Genomic DNA, 23599 nt, shown 5'->3' with positions numbered 1-23599 from the left:
TAGTCATACTGTAATTAATCGTTAAATAATATTCGTCTCATCCTATTTCATTACCTTGCAGTTATTAATAACTAGCTTCGTGAGTGCGACCTACCGATCACAACGTTATCTTCATGGACAGGATTTTTAAAAATGAAAGAAAACTCGCATTACCATTTGCTATCATAGTACATCGCTTCCATTTGCTATATCGTTCATTCAGTTCAATGCAAGACGGAAGCAATTGTTATTTGGAAGCCTCGGGTCGGTGGAAGACTGACTTAGGAATTAGTAATTTTGGATTATTTCTGTGGTTTGTTCTGACAGTATGCAATCCAAGTGAATTCATGATGAGGCATATTGAAAGGAAATCAGCAATTTCGAATCTTGAGTTTTTTGGTTCCTAATTCTGTTAATATTGCCTTTGAATGTTTAAAAATGTTGGCTTTCGCTCTTTGGTAAACTGATAATAAAATTTATCTGACATCATGCAGTCACATGCTGCCTCGCAATGACAACGACCGGTCATTTATGCAGGAAAGAATGCCGTCGAACTGGACAAGGAAACTGTTCCACTATACCAATTTAATGAATATATTATGTATATAAATATTTATGAGTTAGAAAAGTTATAGGAAAAGCATGCGAAAAAGGAGATAATATTATAATTATTTGCTCATCCACGATCCAGAAATGCTAGACGTATCGTCTTCACCTAGTCCTTTGGATGCCACCAAAGGGGTCGCCTGCCGAAGACCACCACTGCCCTGGATGTAATGGACCATCATGATTCCTGCCTTCCGGAACGTTGCCTTCAACACTTCAAGCCGTCCGTATCTAGGCCGTGGGTCGAACCAGCTCTCGGTCGAACGGCCACTTGTCGAAGGACGATACATTTTGGAACAGAACTATGCTATCTGAAACCTAACCTCAGATGCGGTGAACGTAAAATTACGAAATTTAACGATGCCTGGAAGTCATATTCGATCCGCGGTCTGGTGGTGCACGGCAGGTGGTGGTCAAGGCCGGAAGAGGACAAAGCCGAGTGGTGCACGGCTGATTGGTGTAGGTCCGGAGAGATCCAAGGCGTTCGATTCAGGGCTTATTGGTGCACAAAATTGTTGGTGCACGGCTGCGCTCCCCCACCAAAGTGAGGAAAGTGCTTCATCTTAATCACTTCAGACAAAGGTTGGTGATTGCTAATAAGTGAAGCTCGTATATAATCTACTGAAACTCTAAGCATTACGTAGTTTGATTAATTATGTAATAACTTAGGTAAAAAGTTTACCGGTTAGAAGGCCGTAGCAAAAAGTTACCGAACCTTAATCCGAAAATGCTCCTGAGAGCGAATACTCATTCTAGTACACTTAGAATTATGGAACGAGATGAGACAATATCACAGTAAATGGCTTACATGAACAAAAAAAAGGTCAGACTTAATGTGATCGCGCACAGTAAGTAACAACTGTTTCGTCAAATATTTATGAAGTAAGACTCAAGTGAGTCCATTCCACTTCATTACGAGGATATTCGTATATAGAAAAGAAAATTAAAACACCGGGCAATAACATCGACTGAAAGAAACACGTTCATTATCATTACTTTGGAATGTTATTGCATGAGCATCAAAAAATTAACTTAGGATATTTCAAGCTAGAGCTCACCGGTGCCATCTGTACCATTCGATTAAAGTACCTGCTAGCCAGATAACGAACTGATCCTGCAACCTAACTCAGACGAATACACGCTGGCTATTAACTAGTGGGTGATTTGTGAAAAAAAATGCATGCAGGGAATCCTGAATACATTCAACAAAGAGGCAGGCATAATATTAATTGAAAATGAGACGGATAAGATTGGCTTTGTACACTAAGTTTACTGTTTTCATAAACGACAGAGTGAATATACGAATATTCTTCGCATAATTTTTTTAGCAGTTTTCATCTTTGGCCGAGAGCTTAATTAAGATACTGCATGGTGGCAAGTCGTATTAAATGATATTATTTTCGAATATATCCAATTATGTCTGTTCAACAATGTTATTCAGTGTTATACCAATGTTATGGACCGACAGATTGGTAAGGTATTTAATTTTAACAAATTCTTCGATAAAAACTAGAACATTTTGTAATACATGAATGATATATTATTCATATGTTCATATATTCGTTTTTTTTTTGCGCAATAGAGTTTTCGGAAGTTTCGTAAGACGAGAAAGCTTGTGCTCCATCATTGAAAATAACTGTTCGTTTAGGAAAATACATGAAATAATTATCAGTTGTAAAAATGGTGAATGGTTTTAGACAGAGGCTATTTTTTTAGCTAAAAAATGATGCTGTAACACAATATGAGAACCATCGCATGAAATAGAACCAATTTTACTGAAAGCTATAACTTTTATATCCAGTTATAGGTAATAGAAGTTTAAGCGAAGAGCAAATTTTTCATTTTGTGTACATATCACTATTGGATAGCTAGAATGACTCTCATATGTGCCTTCTGAAAAATATAGTGGAATTACAGGCAACTCTAAATATTCCGTAACTGGGAATTGAAGCACAAGAAAATTGAATTAATTTAAAGAAGTTTTCTCAGGTGATTGTTAGAGGTGTGATGTAAATAGGACGTGGCACTAGAGGTTAGTGACAGGAGTGAGGGAGAAGAAGGTGTGGCATTATAGTATCATTAGTACGAGACAGGGCGAAGAATATTTGTGGCAGAAATTGATAGTGAAATGAGAACTGAGGACGAAAATGTGATTAGAAATTGACGACAGAGGAGCTGGAGAATATGCTGTGGCTCTAGAGATTGACGACAGAGAAGGTGGAAAAGATGTTGTGGCTCTAGAGATTGACGACAAAAGGCGCAAATAAGAAGCTGTGGCCCTAGAGAAATAAAGTCATATCAATAGAGGTTGACGTAGAAGAAGTGAAGGGAAAGGTATGTCTCTAGAGGTTGGCAACTGGAGCTGTGGACAAGGAGGTCTCCTCGTTCAAAGAGATGTCTGAGGGGTGAGATCGCATTCGGTTGTAATGCTTGACGTTGTGGGTCATCAGACCGATGCCTTCGTCGGAGACAGTCTTGCCCTTCAACAAAGCCTTGAATCGTTCAGTCAGACTTCGCTCCGCTGCACCAGGAAAGTAAAAGTGCAATAAACGGGTTTTCCCATCAACACTATTACAATTACCAAATCGTTTATTTTTTATGCATAATTCAAAGTGTTAATTGCCAACCACTCTCATGTGCCAATAACCGATTATACGAGGGGTGATCCGGAAAGTAGTACCCGTCTGGGAATTGAACAAAAGGAAGTAAATATTAACAAATGTAAACATGTATATTGGAAATAACATGTATTACACTACTTTTCTACCTAATCTCCGGACAAATTTAAGCATTTGTCGTATCGTGTCTCGAGTTTTTGTATACCAGTGTCATATGCCTCCGCCGCCAGTGTTTCTGGGATCGGCAAGGTGCACTGCTCATCGATTTCATGACTCGTGGAGACACAATCAATGCCAATGCGTATTGTGCAACATTAAAAAAATTACGGCGGGCAATTCAAAATCGACGGCGAGGTCTGTTGTCTACTGGCGTCATTCTCCTGCACGATAATGCCAAGCCGCATACGGCTCGGACAACACAACAACTTCTCCAAAAATTCAAGTGAGAAATTTTCGACCATCTACCCTACACTCCGGACTTGACTCCTTCAGATTTTCATCTGTTTATGAAACTCAAGGACTTCTTGGCAGGGACAAAGTTTCAAAATGTTAAAGAACTATAAGAACACGTGACTGCGTATCTCAATACACCGGCGGCGGAGGCATATGACACTGGTAAACAAAAACTCGTGACACGATCCGACAAATACTTAAATTTGCCCGGAAATTATGTACAGCAGTAGTGTAATACATGTTTTTCAATAAACATGTTTACATTTGTTAATATTTACTTCCTTTTGTTCAATTCCCAAACGGTACTACTTTCCGGATGCCCCTCGTATTAGCACTCTATTAGCATGTTCTTCTCAACAGGTAAAGAAGGAAGATATATCAACATAGGATAAAGTTGTAGTTGATTAGTGAGTCACTACTAGTGACTCACAGTACTCACATGAGACGCGAGTGATGCCGTCCGCAACGATGAACAAGGCGAAGTATAGAACGAACGACAACAACGTCATCACGACACCGCTTATCAGCAGCACCTTCGGACCCGATGAGTCGAATTCCTGCCGTCAATGTTATTTACAGGATGATTTTTGTTAGGTAATTTTTGTTAAAAAGAATAATAATGCTATAGTGGGCAGAAATTATTACTATTTGTATTAAAGCGTTTCTAATCGTGAGTGCAATAGAAAATAATATGCGTTTAAAAATTACTTTTTAAAGACAACACTTCTGAACAATTTAGTGTCTTGGATGTTACACATGTACAATGAATTTCTAATTTTATTTTCAAATATTTAAAAGAAAAATTATGTTTCAAATTTTTTTTAAGATATCAAAATTTTGCAAATTTTCAAAATTATTTATTCTGTCAATTGATTCATGCATTGTCTCTGACTTTGCAATTGTGCAAAATTTCAGATCAATTGGACAGTTCAAATTGTGTCATATATGGATTTAAAAATTACCGGGCATATTACTATAGTCTTGAACTGAACACAAGCAATTTCTGCTTGTGAACACGATCAAACGATAGGAGACTTAAATATATTACACCTTAGAATATAAAATAATATGCGTTTACAAATTACTTTTTAAAGACAACACTTCTGAAAAAACCAGTGTCTTGGATGTTACACATGTACAATGAATTTCTAATTTTATTTTCAAATATTAAAAAAAAATATTTTTCAATTTTTTCAAGATATCAAAATTTTGTAAATTTTTAAAATTATTTATTCTGTCAATTGATTCATGCATTGTCTCTGACTTTATGCAATTGTGCAAAATTTCAGATCAATTGGACAGGTCAAATTGTGTCATTTATGGATTATAAGATTTGTAGCAGACGAAATTATTTTTTAATTTTTTAATAATGAAAAAAAAAATATAATTTATAAAATTATTTTTTCTGTAAATTGATTCATGCATTGTCTCCAACTTTACGCGAGTGTGCAAAATTTCAGATCAATTGGACAGGTAGAAGTGTGTTAAATATCGATTATAAGATTTGTAGCAGACAGACAGACAGACAGATAGACAGACAGACAAACAAACAAGAAGTGAAGTTAAAGAGAAGTCTTGTAAAAAGATGAGTATGACAAATTGCAAAATATTCAAAGATTGATAATTCAAACATTCGATAATTCAAACATTGATCATCTTAACAAATTTACCTACATTGAAAAATATAATACTAAAACTTCATAATGAAATGGCTAATGACCTCTTTTATCCTCTAAAGGGCAAAAATATATTATAACAATATAAAAAAAAGTAAATACTGCTGAAGTGTAAGATGGGAGCGTTTATATTGATTATGATCAAGTTAATTAATCACTCACGTGTCCAATGATGACGGGAAAGACCATCTCTCCCAGGGCAGCGCTCATCACGAGGACGCTTGTGATTTGAGCTTCAAAAGCATATTATGACGAGTGTGAAGACAATTATTTGCAGGTTAGTTTATGTAAGAACAATAACAATATTCAAAAACGAAATAATAAAAATACTACCGTAATAAGACTAGAAGACTGCGCTATTTGTCCGTCATATGTTTACCAGGTTCACGCTGGCAACGTGTAGAGAGGGCTGCGTTGACTCCCTGTCATTTTATTCGCTCAGCGGTTGCGGTTGTGGTTGCGAAGACTTCGTAACGTGTATTCAGTTGAATGTCGTTAATTTTTAGCCTCAACTACCTGTTTTTCATGTCTATTCATTTGTTGCAACCATTGTACCTTTCACGATTTCTTCCTGAGTGGCGGGTAAGCTTATTAGCCGACAGTAAGAATTTTGTCATCCTTGTTTATGCTGCTATAAAGTACTGCCATAATACCAATGGCTGGAAAGTTAATTATTTCAATTTATATATTTTACCTCGTGTTCCTTAGATCAATTCTGATATATTCCCCAATTGAGTTCCTTTGTTCCTGTAATTTTAGGGTAAACTTCCCATTTATTTTCCCGTGCAATTGTTGATTATTTCAGGTGGAAGTGGGCTCTTTCTATTATAAGTCTACCTACGTACCTGGACCTACTCTGAATGAGAAGAAAGGGTGTCTAGTGTTCTGCATTGGTGAATGTAACCGTGACCATCGCTGAATTTCTGGATTGGATACTGGCAGCCCAAAACTTCGTCAAGCAATGACTGTGATAAGCGGATGCGCTTAGGTCTACTACGTCAGTGTGACGCACTAGTCTCGACGTACATGTTGCGAACCTTCATCGACTGAAGAAGATACGCAGAAGACGTCAGGGCGGCCAAGCATGACCAATGTATTTGTTTGACTTTTTGAGAGTGGGCCACCTAATGTACTTTTTATAGCTACGCAATAAAATCTTGCAAAGTCTCAACTCTGATCGAATAAGGTTTTAAATCATTTTCACTATCGCGGACATAATGGACGGATATCATATATATGTTGATAGCTCTCCCGCAACAATACAACTAAAGTTACTTACGTCAGTGTACACCTTATTTTTTCTGATCCATAAATAATGCGTTTTTTGAAGGTTATATTTGAGCATGTAAAAGGTTACGAGAACATTTGTTTATTTGACATGAATGAAATCTAGTTCACAATCAGTAAATCACATACTGTATTCGTAATAGTTCATAATGTATGAATGCATGCGTTACTCACAAGTAACATGGATGTAAGTCTCTGTCATGGACACGGTCGTCGGGAAGACCGACGAGAGGAAGGTACCGAAGAGCCCCGTGCCGACGTAGAGCATCGCGTGGTCGTGAGGCATCGACAGCATCAACACCATCGCCACGAAACAGCCAGTCTTATAAAAGAAAAAAAAAATATTGTGATCACTGTCACCTCATAGCTCAATATTTTTGCGACGAAATGATCGCGATCGCCACGAAACAGCTCGTCTTGTGAAATAAAAAAAAATGTTACGGTCACTGTCACCTCTCAGTTCAATGGGAAAGTGAAAATTTCATATACCGTGTGTTCTTCAATGTTTTGAAGAGATGTAATAGATGGCCGGTTATTTACATGGTTTGAGTGATAAATTAGTTTCTATTTGATAAAAACATTCTACACATTCAGCCCGAAACTGCCCGTCTTATGTTCTAGGTGTAAAATATTTGTATGCTTTTTCGCAGCTGTGTGACATGAATCGTTATCATTTTCCAAACAGGCGGGACACTTAAAAATATTGACGAGCAAAAATTTAAACAATCGCAATTCAATCGATGTCATGAACTTGTGCCGACGTTCGCTCGTAATGAGTGTGAACGTTGTTACCGCCTCATACTAATTTTGAGTTCCGACATGAAAACTACAAATAAAAAAATCGCTAAGCATGTTACTACATTCTTATTGCATCAAATAAATTATTTCTTATTGCTAAATAATATTTTTATTTATAACACTATCCGGCTGGAGTAACTCTTGGACTTGACATAATGGCCGAACGCAAGGCTGACAAGGAAAATATTGTACACACACTGAGCCCGGTTGTCCAAATTTTAATCATTCGTAAAATTATTCATATAATTTTTGTGAAAATTTAGAATTTTGTGCCGTCACCATATTTAAAATAAGATTATGCTGTAATAGAGATTAAAAAAATTATATCTGGCCACTGCGGGGTGATGAGTGTCATGGTTGTATGGCAGGTCGCTCACCATATTAGCGTGCATCATCCACTGCGGGGTGATGAATGTCATGATTGTGTGGCAGGTCCCTCACCATATTAGCGAGCATCATCCACTGCGGGGTGATGAATGTCATGGTTGTGTGGCAGGTCCCTCACCATATTAGCAGCATCATCCACTGCGGAGTGATGAAGTTTCCTCACCATATTAGCGAGCATCATCCACTGCGGGGTGATGCGCGTCGCGATGCCAATAGAAATAAGACGTCCGAAGGCGAATGTGCCCCAGAAGCAGGCGTTAAGCACAGCGGCCTCGTTCTGCGCCATGTCGGCCACGCTCTTCACGGCGTACGAGTAAATGTATCCGCCGTACGCCGCCTGAATAAGAACGTGTTGAATCAACGAAGAGTTACATTTGTCGTCATGCTGAAGAAAATGGGACCTCTGATATGCTTGAGATTTAAGTTTATTGCACAGAACAACTTTAAATGGGCGTAGATTCATTTGTCAATAATTTAAGTCTGAAAAATTTCTTTTATAATATTTTCATTTCAAACATCACGGACATCAGCTCCATCATGAGTTCATAAATCCAACAAAATAAAGTGAAATAGATTTTTAAATTTACATTGAAAATTTAGCCTCCAATTCCTGATTTAGGATTCATTGCATATTTCTCAACAGAAATTCTGTCGAAAACCACCGAAAGATCTTAAACACCTGAAAATGTCGAACAATACGTTTTTACGTAACTTCGTCTTACATTGGCCAATTTAGGTATTTTTGTCTTCAGTGTAAATATACTCGTCTGCTTATTGAATTTTTATTCCACCGATGGAGCAACATAGGGTAATTTTTTCAACATTTTTGGTGTAATAAAATTACTATTTAATTTATGATTCAATTAATCAAAAATAATTCTAAAGCTTCATTACGAATTACATCGCAAAATAGTAACAGCTAAAATTAATACTAAGCACATATCATGAACACGGTTTTAAAAAATGCGCAAAACAAAGATATTGTAATAATATGTATGTCGGTCGAAAATAACTTATATTATGTGCTTTGCGACCTCGATTTCTCTCCTTTATTGATTTTTGGGGTCATCATGAAAATTCGAGTTATTTTAAAGTTTTACCTGCAGACCGTCGTAAATGAAGAGCAATCCCGCGGCGCATGCGGTCACCAGCGCCATCTGCCGAGCGGTAACTTGAGGCCTGTCCTCTGCAATTGAGAAATGAATGTTATAACCTTGGCATAATATCCATGGTAGGCTGCAAAATAGTCATTCACAATTCTAATCAACAAAATCCATCAAGAAAAATAGACGATAGTTTATAGAAAAGTTTACATCACTTTCATACCACAGTTAATTTCACACTAATGATTGTTGCTGATAGCATTTCCACAATGGCAAGCACTAATTCACGAAAATTACACATGGAAAGTTACCTTCATCCCTGAGGTCGGGCATTATACTGCGGGAGGCAGCAAGAGGCTCCGTGATATTCTGGGTCTTGAGCTCGAAAGTCTCGGGGAGAGTCTCGACCACAACAGCGTCCCCAGACACCGGGAAGTAGTCGTAGTAGACGAGCACCGCCAGTAGCACCACCACCGGCAGCTGGCAACCGCAACACGCGAGTTGCAAGGTGAGAAGAAAATTTTCCGGGTTATCATGTGTGACTGACGACAAATTGTGTGTATGTGTATATGTGGCATAATAAGTAAATCTGCCATTCTGTATAATATTTTGAAGTTCGATAGCCCCAGGCTTGTGCATTGAAACTGTTTTTTTTTTGTAGTGAATCTATTTGTGAGGATAAAGCGTTAAATTTGTAGGCAAGATAACCATATGATGAGCGATGGAGGCGTTGTAAAAATTTTGTTTAATTTTTGAGCTATTGATTTTGACGAATAACAAAATATGTTAGATGAAAAATACTCCGCGGAACATCATTATGAAACAATATAAGTTAAAATTATAAAAAAACATACAATTTTATCGTAACTCAATCTTGGGACTTCAGTATCGTCAGGATTGATTGAGAAATCTCAAAACGCATAGCTTGTCTTATCCGTTTGTAAAAAATGAATGGTCAATTAAGCAAAGTTTAAGCGACCATTAAGGTACCTGCATGAGAGCCATGATCCAGAATGCGTACTGGATCTCAGAATTGTTCTGTGCGTGATGCAGCTCAGCCTGAGCTTCTTGGGTTATGTTGACGAGACGTACGTCGAGGAGGCGGTGAGCTACCGAGCTGTTCAGCACGAGGCCGTTGCAGTCTTCGTTCAGCAGGAAAGGCTTCGTCACAATGGGCGATAGGAATGCACCAAGACCGTAGGAAAAATGCAGCGCCTGCAGATACATAGAAGAGTTATTCCCGGGTTTTCTGAAATTAATATATTAATGACATTTCAGTTTCATGAAGCATTTTTCACAAGTAAAGTATCTACTACGAGATTGATAATCGAAAGAAAATTTTAACTGTTCGAATTTCATTATTTGCTTCGATGACCTGGAGGAAAGGTGCGACGTCTCTGCCGTAGAGCTGCAGCATGGAGATGTTGGCGACGGTGTCGATAGTGCCCATGAAGAAACCCATGACAGCGAGCGTGGTTATGAGGGCCCCGAGCACCGAGCACTCCGGCACCACCGTCAACGTAACAGCAAACATCACCACAGAACCCAGCAGCACCAAGTGTAAACCCAAGCTGCAAACAGCGGCAAGTGTAAACCTAAGCTGCAAACAGCGGCAAGTGTAAATCAAGTGTGCCTAATTTGTTCGTCCATGCCAGTGATGGATTTGCACTATTTTATGGATTTGGACTATTTTTAGTTCGATACGCGCCGCATTCAATTTTAAATGTTGGTAATCGTTTTCTTAACCAGTTCCTCTGCGTTTATCGAAGCATGTCTTTGGTCAAGCTTGCGTAAATTCATCCTTTATTTACTTGCATATGTACGGTCCCTTAAAAATAGTGAAACTGTCAATTATTAGCACACTGTGTGGCTGTATAAAACTTGCAACTGAAGTGGTTAATGACAAATCAGAAAATAAGAGCCATCCTTAACTAATATTAAATTAATAAATTTATTAATAGTTTAGCGCGTCTGGCTTGAGAAGAAAAAAGTAGGACACGCGCGTTCGAGGATGATTTATCAGTTATTCATATGTGCACCAATTTTAATACGTTTTAAATGTATAAACGAATAAAAAAGCCTAGATGTGAGCGTATTCTTTTTGGCTGCTGGAATCAAATCTCTACGAGTAGATGAACTGGTTATTTCATTTCACTCTTACCTGTTGGTTTTTGCTTCCCTTTCTTTTTCGGTGATGCGAGGGAAGTCCGGCAAGAAATGGTCGAAGAATTTCACGAAACAATCGCTGAAATCATGCGGCAGTTAAGTATGTAAGTAAATTCAATACAACCCTTTAGAATAGTTGGTTCAGTCAGTGCACAGGCATGAAATGCATAGAGGCAATGAACACAAACTACCACCGGGTGCGAGAAGCCATGTTGTTTAATTGTGCAGTTAACTACATATTAATTGCATGTTAAAAATTCGTCAGTTTCATAGTGATTAACTTTTGTTTAAAAGGATTTTTAGATGATAATTATAAATTTTCTCATTGATTGATTGTTGACACTTCATTAAACACTAGTAAAACTAAATTTAAATGAAAATTTGACTTTAAACGTGAGCATTCATCGGAATTTGAAAATCGTCCTATCCTTTTTCGATCGAATTCATATGTTACCCCTTACGGGTAATTACGAAAAGAAAAAAGTAACAGTGTTGCTGAAATAAAATATTTAAAGTAAATGTGATCTACGCATGAAGATCAAATGTGATTTAATCATCAACGCAACTAAAACAATTTGAGTACTCTAGCCCTTAAATGGTTTTCGACCATTTATGCAAAATAAGTCCGAAAAAAATCTTTAAATAATATGCGTTTAAAAATTACTTTTTAAAGACAACATTTCTGAATAATCCAGTGTCTTGGATGTTACACATGTACAATGAATTTCTAATTTTATTTTCAAATATTTAAAAGAAAAATTATTTTTCAAATTTTTTTTAAGATATCAAAATTTTGAAAATTTTAAAAATTAGTTATTCTGTCAATTGATTCATGCATTGTCTCTGACTTTGCAATTGTGCAAAATTTCAGATCAATTGGACAGTTCAAATTGTGTCATATATGGATTTCTTAAATATATTATACCCTAGAATAAATAAAAAATTACTGGGCATATTACTATAGTCTTCAACTGAACATAAGCAATTTCTGCTTGTGAACACGAGCAAACGTTAGGAGACTTAAATATATTATACATTACAAGATAAAAAAAAATTACTGAGCTTATTACCATAATCTTAAACTGAACACAAGCGATATCTTCTAGTCAACGCGATCAATCGATAGGAGACTTAAATATAATATACCCTAGAATAAATAAAAAAATACCGGGCATATTACTAAAGTCTTGAACTGAACACAAGCCATTTCTGCTTCTGAACACGATCAAACGATAGAAGACTTAAACATATTGCACCTTATAATATAAAAATGTTACTGAGCTTATTACTATAATCTTAAACTGAACACAAGCGATATTTTCTAGTTAACGCGATCAAACGATAGGAGACTTAAATATATTATACTCTAGAATGAATAAAAAAATTACTGGGCATATTACTATAGTCTTGAACTGAACATAAGCAATTTCTGCTTGTGAACACAATCAAACGATAGGAGACTTAAATATATTATACCCTAGAATAAATATAATTTACCGGGCATATTACTATAGTCTTGAACTGAACACAAGCAATTTCTGCTTGTGAACACGATCAAACGATAGCAGACTTGAATATACAGTATTATACCTTAGAATATAAAATAATATGCGTTTAAAAATTACTTTTTAAAGACAACACTTCTGAAAAATCCAGTGTCATGGATGTCACACATGTACAATGAATTTCTAATTTCATTTTCATCTATTGAAAAAAAAATTATTTTTCAAAATTTTTTTAAGATATCAAAATTTTGTAAATTTTTTAAATTATTTATTCTGTCAGTTGATTCATGCATTGTCTCTGACTTTATGCAATTATGCAAAATTTCAGATCAATTGGACAGGTCAAATTGTGTCATATATGGATTATAAGATTTGTAGCAGACGAAATTATTTTTTAATTTTTTAAAAAAGAAAAAAATATATATAATTCATAAAATTATATATTCTGTAAATTGATTCATGCATTGTCTCCAGCTTTACGCGAGTGTGCAAAATTTCAGATCGATTGGACAGGTAGAAGTGTGTTAAATATCGATTATAAGATTTGTGGCAGACAGACAGACAGACAAACAGACAGACAGACAGACAAACAAACAAGAAGTGAAGTTAAAGAGAAGTCTTGTAAAAATAAGCATGTGATAAAAAATCCATTGCATAACAACGCTGAGAAACATATAGCATGCAGCTATGATATTTAATAAAAAATATTCAATAATACCAACCTTTTGCTGATTTGCACGCACAATTTGTAATGTCATTATTTGCGTTCACTAATTTTTACGGATATTTTTAGTGTAATTCAGAAACGAACTAAATACCGCTGTCAAATTTTACCTCTGCACCATAAATCCCCCACACGCTGACCCGATGAGCGTGAAGAGTGACTGCGAGAAGAATACCCACGACATGCTGCTGAACACCGAGGAGATCCGACACTCTGCAGTGTGAGAGTGCAGTGTTAACCTTAAAATCTTGGTCAAAATAAAGATAAATAAAATAAAAATAATTTTATTCATTTCAAAAATAAAATAATTTTCAATAAAAGAAAATTTTTTGTTCCGTTGACAACAAAAAGTTGGATAAACGTAGATAATAGGCCTATGTGTGCCAATAAACATTCAAACTTTTACATTATAATGAAGAAACTTGCATGAAAACTAATCAATAGAAAACATGAACGTTGGATAGGAATTGAATGAAAAACAAACTCGCTACAGCAACGCAAGCTCTGTCAATCAATACGGACATATACTAGTTCGACATGAGCAATAGAATGTTCATATTGTTTACAACGGCAAGGTCAGCTAGCCTGGAGTTTCACAGCTGAATGCCTCTGATTTTCGCAAGATTTCATTTTTTATTCTTGAGTTTCTTTTATAATTGAAATAATGATCAGTAGCTTAATAATGTAGCATTAGAGTGTTCATAATAATAGATTGTAATTTTAATCCAACATATCGCTCTCATGACAACTGAATTATGACACACTAAATAGACAAGGCAAAAATTTATTCGAACTTTCAAATATTTGAACAAAAGTGTATACATGAGCCTGATAATTTCTATCTTCCTAATTGGAGATTTATGTAGTTAATTACCCGATGGCTCGAGGTAAAGCTCCACATTGAATTGGGCAGAATTATTGAGATTTCTGTGTTTTCATACATAAAAAAACACACAAATATCGTTCGTATTCCATCGATTTCCATAAGCAGCATATCCGTTTATTTCGTACTCACTTTCTTATTTCGTACTCAGTTTCTTATTTCGTATTCAGTTTCTCATTTCGTACTGTGTCCTTATTTCGTGCTCGTTTTTTTTATTTCGCCCTCAGTCTCTTTATTAAGTACTCTCGCCCTCACCGAGATCCAGCAGCGTGGGGCCGAGGAAGGCGACGCCCATGCCTAAGCTCCAGAAGACGGCGCAGTAAGTGACGGTCTTCAGGCGGTGCCGGCCGAACAGCTCGCGGAAACGGCCTCGGCTTGTGCCTCCTGTCACGAAGAAAATCAACGTCGTTACTGATTTGAAAAGAATCAGTTCGTAAGCAGGAGCTGAAGCGTGGAATTCAATAATCAATGTCGAAGTATAATTTTCCTTGTCAGTTAAGTATAATATATATGTCGGCGAAAAATAATAGTTGATTATTTGACCTTTCTAAACCCGATTTGCGTAGGTAATGATTCATTATCATCAGAGTTTTTTATTTTCTATCAAGCAGTCTGAATTGAAGATTTCTGCGGCACAAATGAAGCCCGCAAATAATATCGGTACATGGCCTCAAAACGTTCAAAACTCGAGTATTGTCTGTTCGAGTTGAATTATTGACACCAAAATGAAGCGGTCTCAAGTTCCCATTCACGTTGGTGTGGAACGTGTTTATCAAGTCGGTAGGAAGTCCGACAATTGATTGTCTCTCAAAAATTTATAAACCGCGTCGCAGGGAGTACCCGGAGTATTTACATTTAGCTCTGCAGTTTGATTCAGTGCACGCCATGCATATTCGTCTGGCGCACCGGGGTTTGCTTTGATCATATGGAGTGCGGGTGTTGAGCCAAATCCTGGAGCGAGTGTATAGGACTGAAGCTGTTGGCAGGGCAGCGCGCTATCGTCTTTACAGAGCGGCAGCCTGGCACCAGCTAGAGACGGGCGCAGTTATCGCAACGAGGCTTTGCCGCACTGCTGGCGCACAGCCAAAACGTCGTGGCGCTCGAAGAGTCGCGCAAATAAACTGGAAGGCGGCTTACTGCTAATATCAGCACTACTATTTGGCGAGATACTTTTGACAAATTTCAGTTCAGCCCTTATGGTCTCACGATTAATATACAAAGATCAATGCTTAGAAAATATAAACTGCTGTGAAAGCATAGTTTTGGTAAAGTTGCATTAAACCAGATAGAAGCAGATTTAGAAAATTCCTTGCATGCTTGCAAGCATTTACCAAATTGCGTGGGCTTTTAAATTCTCCACTCTCATTTTCTATAGTGGAGCTGGGAACCGACCTCATGTCCGCGATGTTATTTTCCGAAAATCATCCTTGCAGAGAAGTAAGTTCCACAATTACCCTCTAAATAGAGGGTAATTGGTAATTGTGGGTAATTGTAGTTTCCTCTAGAGTAAAAATTAGCTCCCTCTGGAAAGTGGGATCAATCTTTCCATGCACGCAGTTCGAAATGCAAATATTATGTTATTTTCTGATAATTTAAGTATTATAATTCAGTGAAAGTTTCCTAGTAGGGTAACATGGGGCAGCGAGCCCACTGCGGGTCACGGGCCCATAGCGGGTTTCTCGCTAAGTATTGCAGATATTGGTCCGTGTTCTCTACCGCCGGTCGACAGTTTCACTGGGATGAAGTGTACGGGTTTTCGTTTTGCTAAGTGTTTGCGTTATTAAGTTATTCGTGAATAACTGTTTTAGTCCAGATAAAAATTTTGTTGCTGCCAAATAAATTTTTTTTCGATTATTGTAGATGAAGATTTTGCTACTATTGTGAATTATATTTTGAAAGTATAATTTATAGGGATAATTTTTAGATCAAGTGTAGACTATTAGCTTTTAAAATAAAATGTTGACACGATATAAATTGAAATGATACCTAGTGAGGCAACGGGCCCACGCGTGTCACGGGGCAAAGCGCCCATGGTGATGTCCTGTGTTATACATCATTAGATTTGTCTCAATGACCTTTTCGAACTATGACTAGCTTTTTGAATTACAAATTACACTTCATATTGCATGATTTTTTTATTTGCCGCCTCAGGGCAGCAGGTTTAGTATCCAGTTATGCTTACTTATGACCCCTTATCGAGTTATTAACTCTTGCCTTGCCAAAAATTGATTTCAGCCAACACCAATGAGCCAAAAGTTGATGAGTTTTTATGGTGTTGGCTGAAATCACGATTAGGTACGAATTCTCTGCGCATAATATCTGGATTATGGACGAAACTGGAACGAAGTTTTTTTTCTGATCAACTAAATATATTTTTTCTAGTCAAGGATACATTTTTTCATGTTTAGGACGATTTTTTTATCGCAAAGATATATTTTTCAAGTCAAGGATATATATTTTTATGGCAATGAAATATTTTTCTTCACGTCAGTGATAGATTTTTTAAGCCAAGAGTATATTTTTTTCAAGTTAAGTAATATGATTTTTTGAGTTGTTAATAAATGAGTGAATGTCATATTTTTTATTACATTTTCTTATTTTTAACTGTAAAGTGTTTTTTTTTCATTTTTAAACGAAAAATATGCATTTGTGGTAAAGGGACCAAGTGTGGGCGCCTTGCCCCAAGCCCATGGGCCCGTTACCCCAGGGGTGGGGCAATGGGCCCATTTTGACACTTTTTACAAAATAGTGTTTAATTAAAAATTGAATAAACATATAGGCGTCTAATTCACCTCATACATTCTTCATTAGTTGTGCCTTTAAATAAAACAAAGAACCACCTAGTATCAATTAGAACTTCATCAAAAAATTTGTTTAAAAAGGGGGGGGGGGCGCGCTGCCCCATGTTGCCCTAATCCAGTAAACATCAAGCTAATTATAAATTATGTAAAAGATTTCCTCAGAATAAGTTTATATAATTGAGGTTGCATATCAATAATGGTTTTTACAATAAGTAATTTTTTTACCATTTGCCACTGTTCGCCGGTTAACTCAACGTTCCTTGCGGTCTGTGGCTGATAAATCCTTCTTCATTCAATAGCAGGAGAGTGGTCGAGTTGTTAATGTTAAGGGCATCAATATGGGGGCAGTGAGTTGCTGGTTCGACCCCAGTTAGCTGTGAAAATCCTGTTACAAATAGGCCAGATGGCCCGATGGTTATCTTTAGCAGTAAGTTTGAAGCTTTGTTTAGCGGGTCTAATAACCATTATTACTACTATAACTTGTAATAACTTGTAATACCAAGAAATCTGGCGTGACTAGTTAATCGTGAAATGGTAATCCGATGCCGGAGGGTAGACTGGCGTGGAAGTGTTGCCCGGCACTCGGGAACGATGTCGAGATCGAAACAATTTAAATGTAAACTTATTTACAGGGCAATCCGACGCAAGAGGGTAGAATGGCGTGGAAGTGTTAGCCGGTATTTCTCGGGAACGATGTCGAGAACGCCAAAATTCAAGTAATTTTTTGAATTTTGAATGATTTTGAATGAGTAATTTTGAATGAGTAAACCATTGACTTTTGAATCAGTATGCGATTCTAAAGCTTGATTTGCGAAAAAATGTGACGTAGTCTTTTTCACAGAGGAAAAGACGAAATATGACGATGAGAGGTTTATTCGGCAGCATTTTCCAAACTCGGGTATATAAGATTCAGGTGATATAGCAGGTCAACTTGGCGTTGATTGGAAATGAGAGATATTTACGAGAACTTGCACGAGGCAGGATAATGATGGCAAAGTGACCATCCTCGTGAAAGCGCAAAGAATTCGAGACGACAATGTCTACTCTCTAGAGCCTAGACGACCAGACAAAACACGGAAATCGAATTCATATAACCAAGCATTCACCACACAAACGAATAAATGAATTGCACCCAAAATTCTAGTGTACAAAAACGAATGGGTACAGTTTTGCAGGTTTAAAGCTTAGGTGGGAGAAATTTAGCAAGATTTTAGGAGCTGGCAAGTAGCCATGCCAGGGAAGGGTAAGCTGGTCGTCCACATTCCTGGATGCTTCCTGAGCTGCCGCCCTCCATCACAAAAATATTTACGTAAGCCTTGGCAAATCTCGGCATCGCATGGGTGGGCTATACTTTCTGGTTCTGTATATCGTATGGAAAGCTATTGTGCACACAGAGAAACGAAATGTAAATACATTTTCTAGAAAATTTCTATTACAATTAGTGCTTCAAGCTCATAAGGGAAATTCAAATAATTCAAATTGTTAGTTATTTGAATTAAAAAGTAACAATGAAAATTTTTACTTGAAATTTTGCAATTAATTGCAAAATTTTGCGTGTTAAGCTACTAAGATTGCGTGTTAAGCTACTAATATCGGTCTTCTAATACAAATGATGAAATAAAGGAATGTATAAAACTACCATACACAGCAGAATTTGGACTGATCAGTGATTTTAAAAGACTTATTCTACCTTCCATTACTTGCACGGTTTCCAATTATCTATATATTATTTTGCTGAAAGTTACCTGCACCTCTTCACTGAGAGCGGAGAGACAATCAAACGATCAGCTGAATCTGAGCGGGCCCATAACAGAAAGGAAGTGCATCACAATATATATTGTAAGCCTGTTCCTCAAGACTATCAGTATATGCCAGCAGCAGCGTCTGGCGCACCACTTTTCCGGAGACAATACAAGTCCGTCAAAACGCAAAATTTACGAAAATATTCTTTAAGCTGTAAAACACGAGGAGCTGAAAAATGCAGAAGAGAGTCTTTTAAAACGGCTAAATGTACAGTTCCATATACGCATCGTTCTAGAATAAGAACAAATTTATTGGTGTCCACAGGTGTTCTCAGGAATGTGTTATTTACTCGAGTGTCCACGTGTCTACATGTGTGCAGCTCATACGACGGCATGCTACTTTTCACTTACACATGACAGAATGTATCGCGCTTTCTATACTGGACGATTAGACTGATTTTTATTCATTTTCGTATTAGTATATCTTCGAATACGAGTTTTTAAACAAATGGTTTATGCTCAGAATTGGCATAAATTCTTGAAAAGGAATATTACGCATCTATTATTTGCAAGTGACACGTAAGAAGTAATGGATTTAAAACATTTTTGGCTCAAACTTATTACTCTTACAAGCCTCTGACTTCCTCTTTACTCTGATAAATTGCAAGTCTTGCCTCTCTAGAAAGTTAGGCTCTTGCCAGCAGTGTATCAAATGTATTTTTTATAAATTAGAATTCAAAAATAGTTTTCTGAATTCTGATTGTTCTTGTATCCTAGATTTTTATGTTTAGACATTGGAAATGACTGAAGAAAGTAGAAGAAAAATTGAGACAGCATAAACTACAGTCGAATAATTTCGACAGTCTTTTGATGGACCGTTAAAGGAGTCTCTGAGTCAAAATTAACATTTAAAGTTGATGCAAACTGGATAATATCTTAATAATGAGTCCATGAATTAAGACGATGTCTGAATGTATTACCGCATTATTACAATGTTCGTATTTTTTCTCCATCATGAGAGAAGTTTTTCCAACTAATGAGTATGCCGAATCGTTGGTTCTCGGTGACAAGGCGCTGTTTAAGCTTTTATCATACGGATGAAAATAACATAAAAGTGAAAGGAAAGTTAAGGCAATAAATGAAACCCCGAAAATCTAAAATTTAGAAAAATATTGTACTTTTTGATCATTTCAAACGTGAAAAATAAAAGTTCAATGAAGATAGCAATAAATGAATTAAAAATCAGCCTTGGAAAAAAGCAGCCGTATTGTTCCTTGAAAATCAAACGCATTCTTATATACACACCTGAGCAAGCAAGATAGTGCACATCTGTATGAGACGCGCCGGTCATCTTGCCGTGGGGGCGTGACGGCTTAGGATAAAATTCTGCGTCTGTGCAGCGTTAAGAATGGTTCAAATCATGCATGAACCAGTTCAAAAATTCATTTGTGCTATTATGAATGGGCAAGAATTTAGTGCTTAATTATAATAATGAGTACTTATAGGAAATATACATGTAAGTGTTCCGAGGAAAAAAAGTGCTTTAACACGTTGACTCCGAAGTGGTACAATATGAGTAACAAGAAGCTAGTGTATTTCTCCAGGACGTAGTTGTACATAATTCAGGGTTGCCAGATGAACTAAAAAACGGCCAAGTCAGCGAAACATAAAAGGCCTATAAAGACCTATAACTCAATATATACTAGTATATATGTAGGTTCCGGTGTAATAATTCCTTTATTTTTTTGCAGTTTTTAAATATAAATCAGGAAGTACCTCTATAATAAATTTTAGCTGAAAACGCAATTTAAAGAACTAAATGGCAGAATTTGTCCGGAAAAAAGACCTTCTGGCAACCCTGTTTCATATTAGCTAAAAAAATATGAAATAATGGTACAAGATGGAGCAATCGGAGTCAATGTGTTAATAAGTGCTCACAGCAAAAAAATGTACTCCAATAAGTGCTCATAGGAAAAAAAGTGCTCCAATACGTGCTCAGAGGTAAGAGATGCAAAGGATAAAATCGCCGACAACTTATATCAAGTTCCGACAGCAGGCATTTATCCTTAACAATTTGAAACATTGCCAGGCAGTTACTTTCATTACACTGATAGGTATCAGAATGTTAGCATTATCCGCATTTTGCCATAATCTCTAAACAAACAACAATTATGCATTTGATTCTTTGGTGTCAATACTTAAGCCCAGGAATTAGAATATCTGGAACTAAATATCTAGATATTAATGAGGCTGACCTTCCGGCGGCGTGACCATAGTGTGGCCGAGTTTGTTGACACAGAGCTCCTTGGCGTGGCCAGTAACATCGACGCCGCCGTTGCTCATAACGACGCCAGAGGTGCGATCGTATTCTACATTTTCCCACTCACGCGCTCCTTCGTGAGTGGTAGCTCCTTCTTGGAAAGCGGAGTGCGTTGAGTCCATTATTCACGGGGCGTGAAGAACCTGACGGGAGGTGAGGAACAGTAGTTTTGATAATATGATAAGTGTATAAAAAAAAGATTGTTCAAGAAATTGAGTTGAATATTAATGGTCACTTGATTTTTTTGTGAACGTTTTCGTTCATGAGGTAACGCGGCTAAATGGAGTTGTAAACAAGCTATGGTATAGATTTGATGAATGCGAATTATTGTGAAAACGTCAGCTGCAAGATATATATTAACTTGTCATGCTTAGTGCATTAACCATAACAAATTTAAATTAATTTCTGACATAATTTTATTGTGCAACGAAACCTGAGTCGATTAAGAAATATCAAAATTTCTATGATTAAACAATACGGAAAGGAGTTATTTTGCCTTTTCTACTGTTTCTTGTTATTTAATCAGTGTGATATTAGCAGTGATAAAAATTTATAATTTCAAAATCTCACCCGGGCGAAGAACTTTCAAAAGCCGATAAGTCCGTTAGACCCGTAAAACTTGTACACTTTGAAAATTTCATTCCATATTTACTTATTACTAACGAATCTGTACTAAAAATTCACAGTAAACATAAAGGTGATTGGGGAAAAAATTAGTGAGGTTACATAGGTCAAAATAAATCACTCATCCTGAGAACATGTGGTCTCCCTGTAACGTAGACAATTTTTTCTTGTGGGTCACGATCGAAGTCAATTTTCAGATTATATCCAATTTATAAACTATATTGGATTTGAAATAATTTGAAACAAACCACGAAACTACTCTCTTCCGAAGCTAAAAAAAATAGAAATAAAATAAATTAAAAATCTTTTACAAAACCGGAAGGATGTAGCGCAAAACTGAAGGGATACATATGTCAACAGCTTACTGTACATTGTGCAGTGTACACGGTGTACCCAATACCTCATTGTTCAAAGAATATCTTAAATAAAGTAATAATCAACAGAATCATGGATGTTGCTGTTGTTCACTTTGGTCGTTAAGCCAGTGGTGTGATAAAAAAAACTTCTAACAATAATATAAGAACATATTCTAATTTTTTACACGTTGACTAAATGTGACAATTACAAACTCAACCGCTCTACTATTGATGAATATGTTATCAATCATGCTTGCGAGAAGAGGTTGCGCCGCACAAATACGCAAGTGCATCTGAGACAACAAAACTAAAGAGCTCACTAAGCTGAAGGACGAGACACAGGCTACAGTCAACTTCATCTCTCGCAGGTATTCAAGATGAGCCGGAAGCGTCAGCTGAACTTAAGTCTAATGAATATTTACACTGCCGGATTTGCACTGCCAATAGAAGTTTCTTAAGGTCTCATTTTTCAATTAAAAACCAAATGAGTTGGCTACTTGTTGGTTATTGCATAAGCACTCTTCTGTGGCCTGGAGTGGCAAACATCGATATGTCCGTGAAACAAATCACCAAAAAAGTTTTTGGAGCTCAGTTCCAACAGTAAGGTACAGGTTCCTATAGTATCAAGGCTTACTGCTGCTGCGTTTCCCAGGAGTTTCCATAGGACCCTCTGGAAATATCTAAAGCGCTTTGTGCGGAAGAATATATTATATATATATATGCTCCAGGGAGACAATATGGATCATTCGACCAGTCCGGGATCTAAATTGGCTTAAAATGAACTACGAATATATTGGAGTTTCCTTCAAAATTGTCGAGTCTCGATCCCATTGAGGATCTCTGACAGAGTTAAAAATATTTCGGTTAATACAATAAATTCAAAAGAATTAATGATTAATTTAAAAGCCTTTTGCTATGGGTAATAAGGTTACATTTACATATTCTAAATCGCACTCATTTAACGCAAGACGTTGGTCGTGGATTTGGTATGGAAATGCTGAAAGATTGTTAACTAAAGAACTGTTTGTTCAGCCTTCAGTTAATTTCTTTTTCTCTGGAAGTTAAGGCATTCTATTTTTTATACGTAACTTTCAGTTTGTTGAGAAACCAACCTAAAGTAGCGTGAAGTAAAACCACTTTCAATTTTATAAATTCTTTCTGCCTTTCAATGTTCGAGATCTACAATTATGAATAATGAAAAATTGACGAAATTAATATCGGTTTTCGCATAACTTTAGGTCATTCACAATTTTTTTCATGAAATTAATCAATACACGTGAGGGATTCACAAATAAGTCATTGGAAGCTGGTCTGCAAGCCAAGAAGCAAACCATGAAAGAGAACATGTAAATAATTTAATGAAATTACCTTGCATTGAACCTCTATGTATGTTATTCTAAGTTTACGTGCAGAGACAGGCGCATGTGTTGAATGAGTATGCACAATAGATTAAAGCACACGTACATTGAGTGAAGCAAGGACAGTTGAAAGACTGCATATTTATCAATGTTATTTATTTTCTCACTAATCTGCTGTAAATTAATACACCAACTGTGCAAATATTTTGCCGG

The 23599-nt window shown here is 36.6% G+C and overlaps 1 protein-coding gene across 2 annotated transcripts; it reads right to left on the bottom strand.

Annotated features, from left to right (window-relative positions):
• Nucleotides 1-1073: 1073 nt before the first annotated feature.
• Nucleotides 1074-21738, bottom strand: LOC108680833 (major facilitator superfamily domain-containing protein 4A). 2 transcript variants are annotated; one of them, XM_047882571.1, is made up of 14 exons: nucleotides 21619-21738; nucleotides 20984-21191; nucleotides 14441-14569; nucleotides 13413-13515; nucleotides 11069-11152; nucleotides 10283-10478; nucleotides 9898-10122; nucleotides 9219-9387; nucleotides 8905-8990; nucleotides 7968-8141; nucleotides 6794-6941; nucleotides 5495-5565; nucleotides 4096-4213; nucleotides 1074-3106 (listed from the first exon to the last, which is right to left on the bottom strand). In XM_047882571.1, the coding sequence occupies exons 2-14, from the start codon at nucleotides 21168-21170 to the stop codon at nucleotides 2928-2930; spliced, it is 1869 nt and encodes a 622-aa protein (XP_047738527.1). In that variant the 5' UTR covers nucleotides 21171-21191; nucleotides 21619-21738; the 3' UTR covers nucleotides 1074-2927. The 2 variants fall into 2 exon arrangements, with proteins under 2 accessions (XP_047738527.1, XP_047738528.1); XM_047882572.1 differs by lacking the exon at nucleotides 11069-11152.
• Between the last annotated feature and the right edge of the window lie 1861 nt (nucleotides 21739-23599).

This window comes from Hyalella azteca, unplaced genomic scaffold, assembly GCF_000764305.2.
Source record: "Hyalella azteca isolate HAZT.00-mixed unplaced genomic scaffold, Hazt_2.0.2 contig10761, whole genome shotgun sequence".
NCBI classification, from domain to species: domain Eukaryota; kingdom Metazoa; phylum Arthropoda; class Malacostraca; order Amphipoda; family Hyalellidae; genus Hyalella; species Hyalella azteca.
This window is presented reverse-complemented; position numbering and strand designations above follow the sequence as displayed.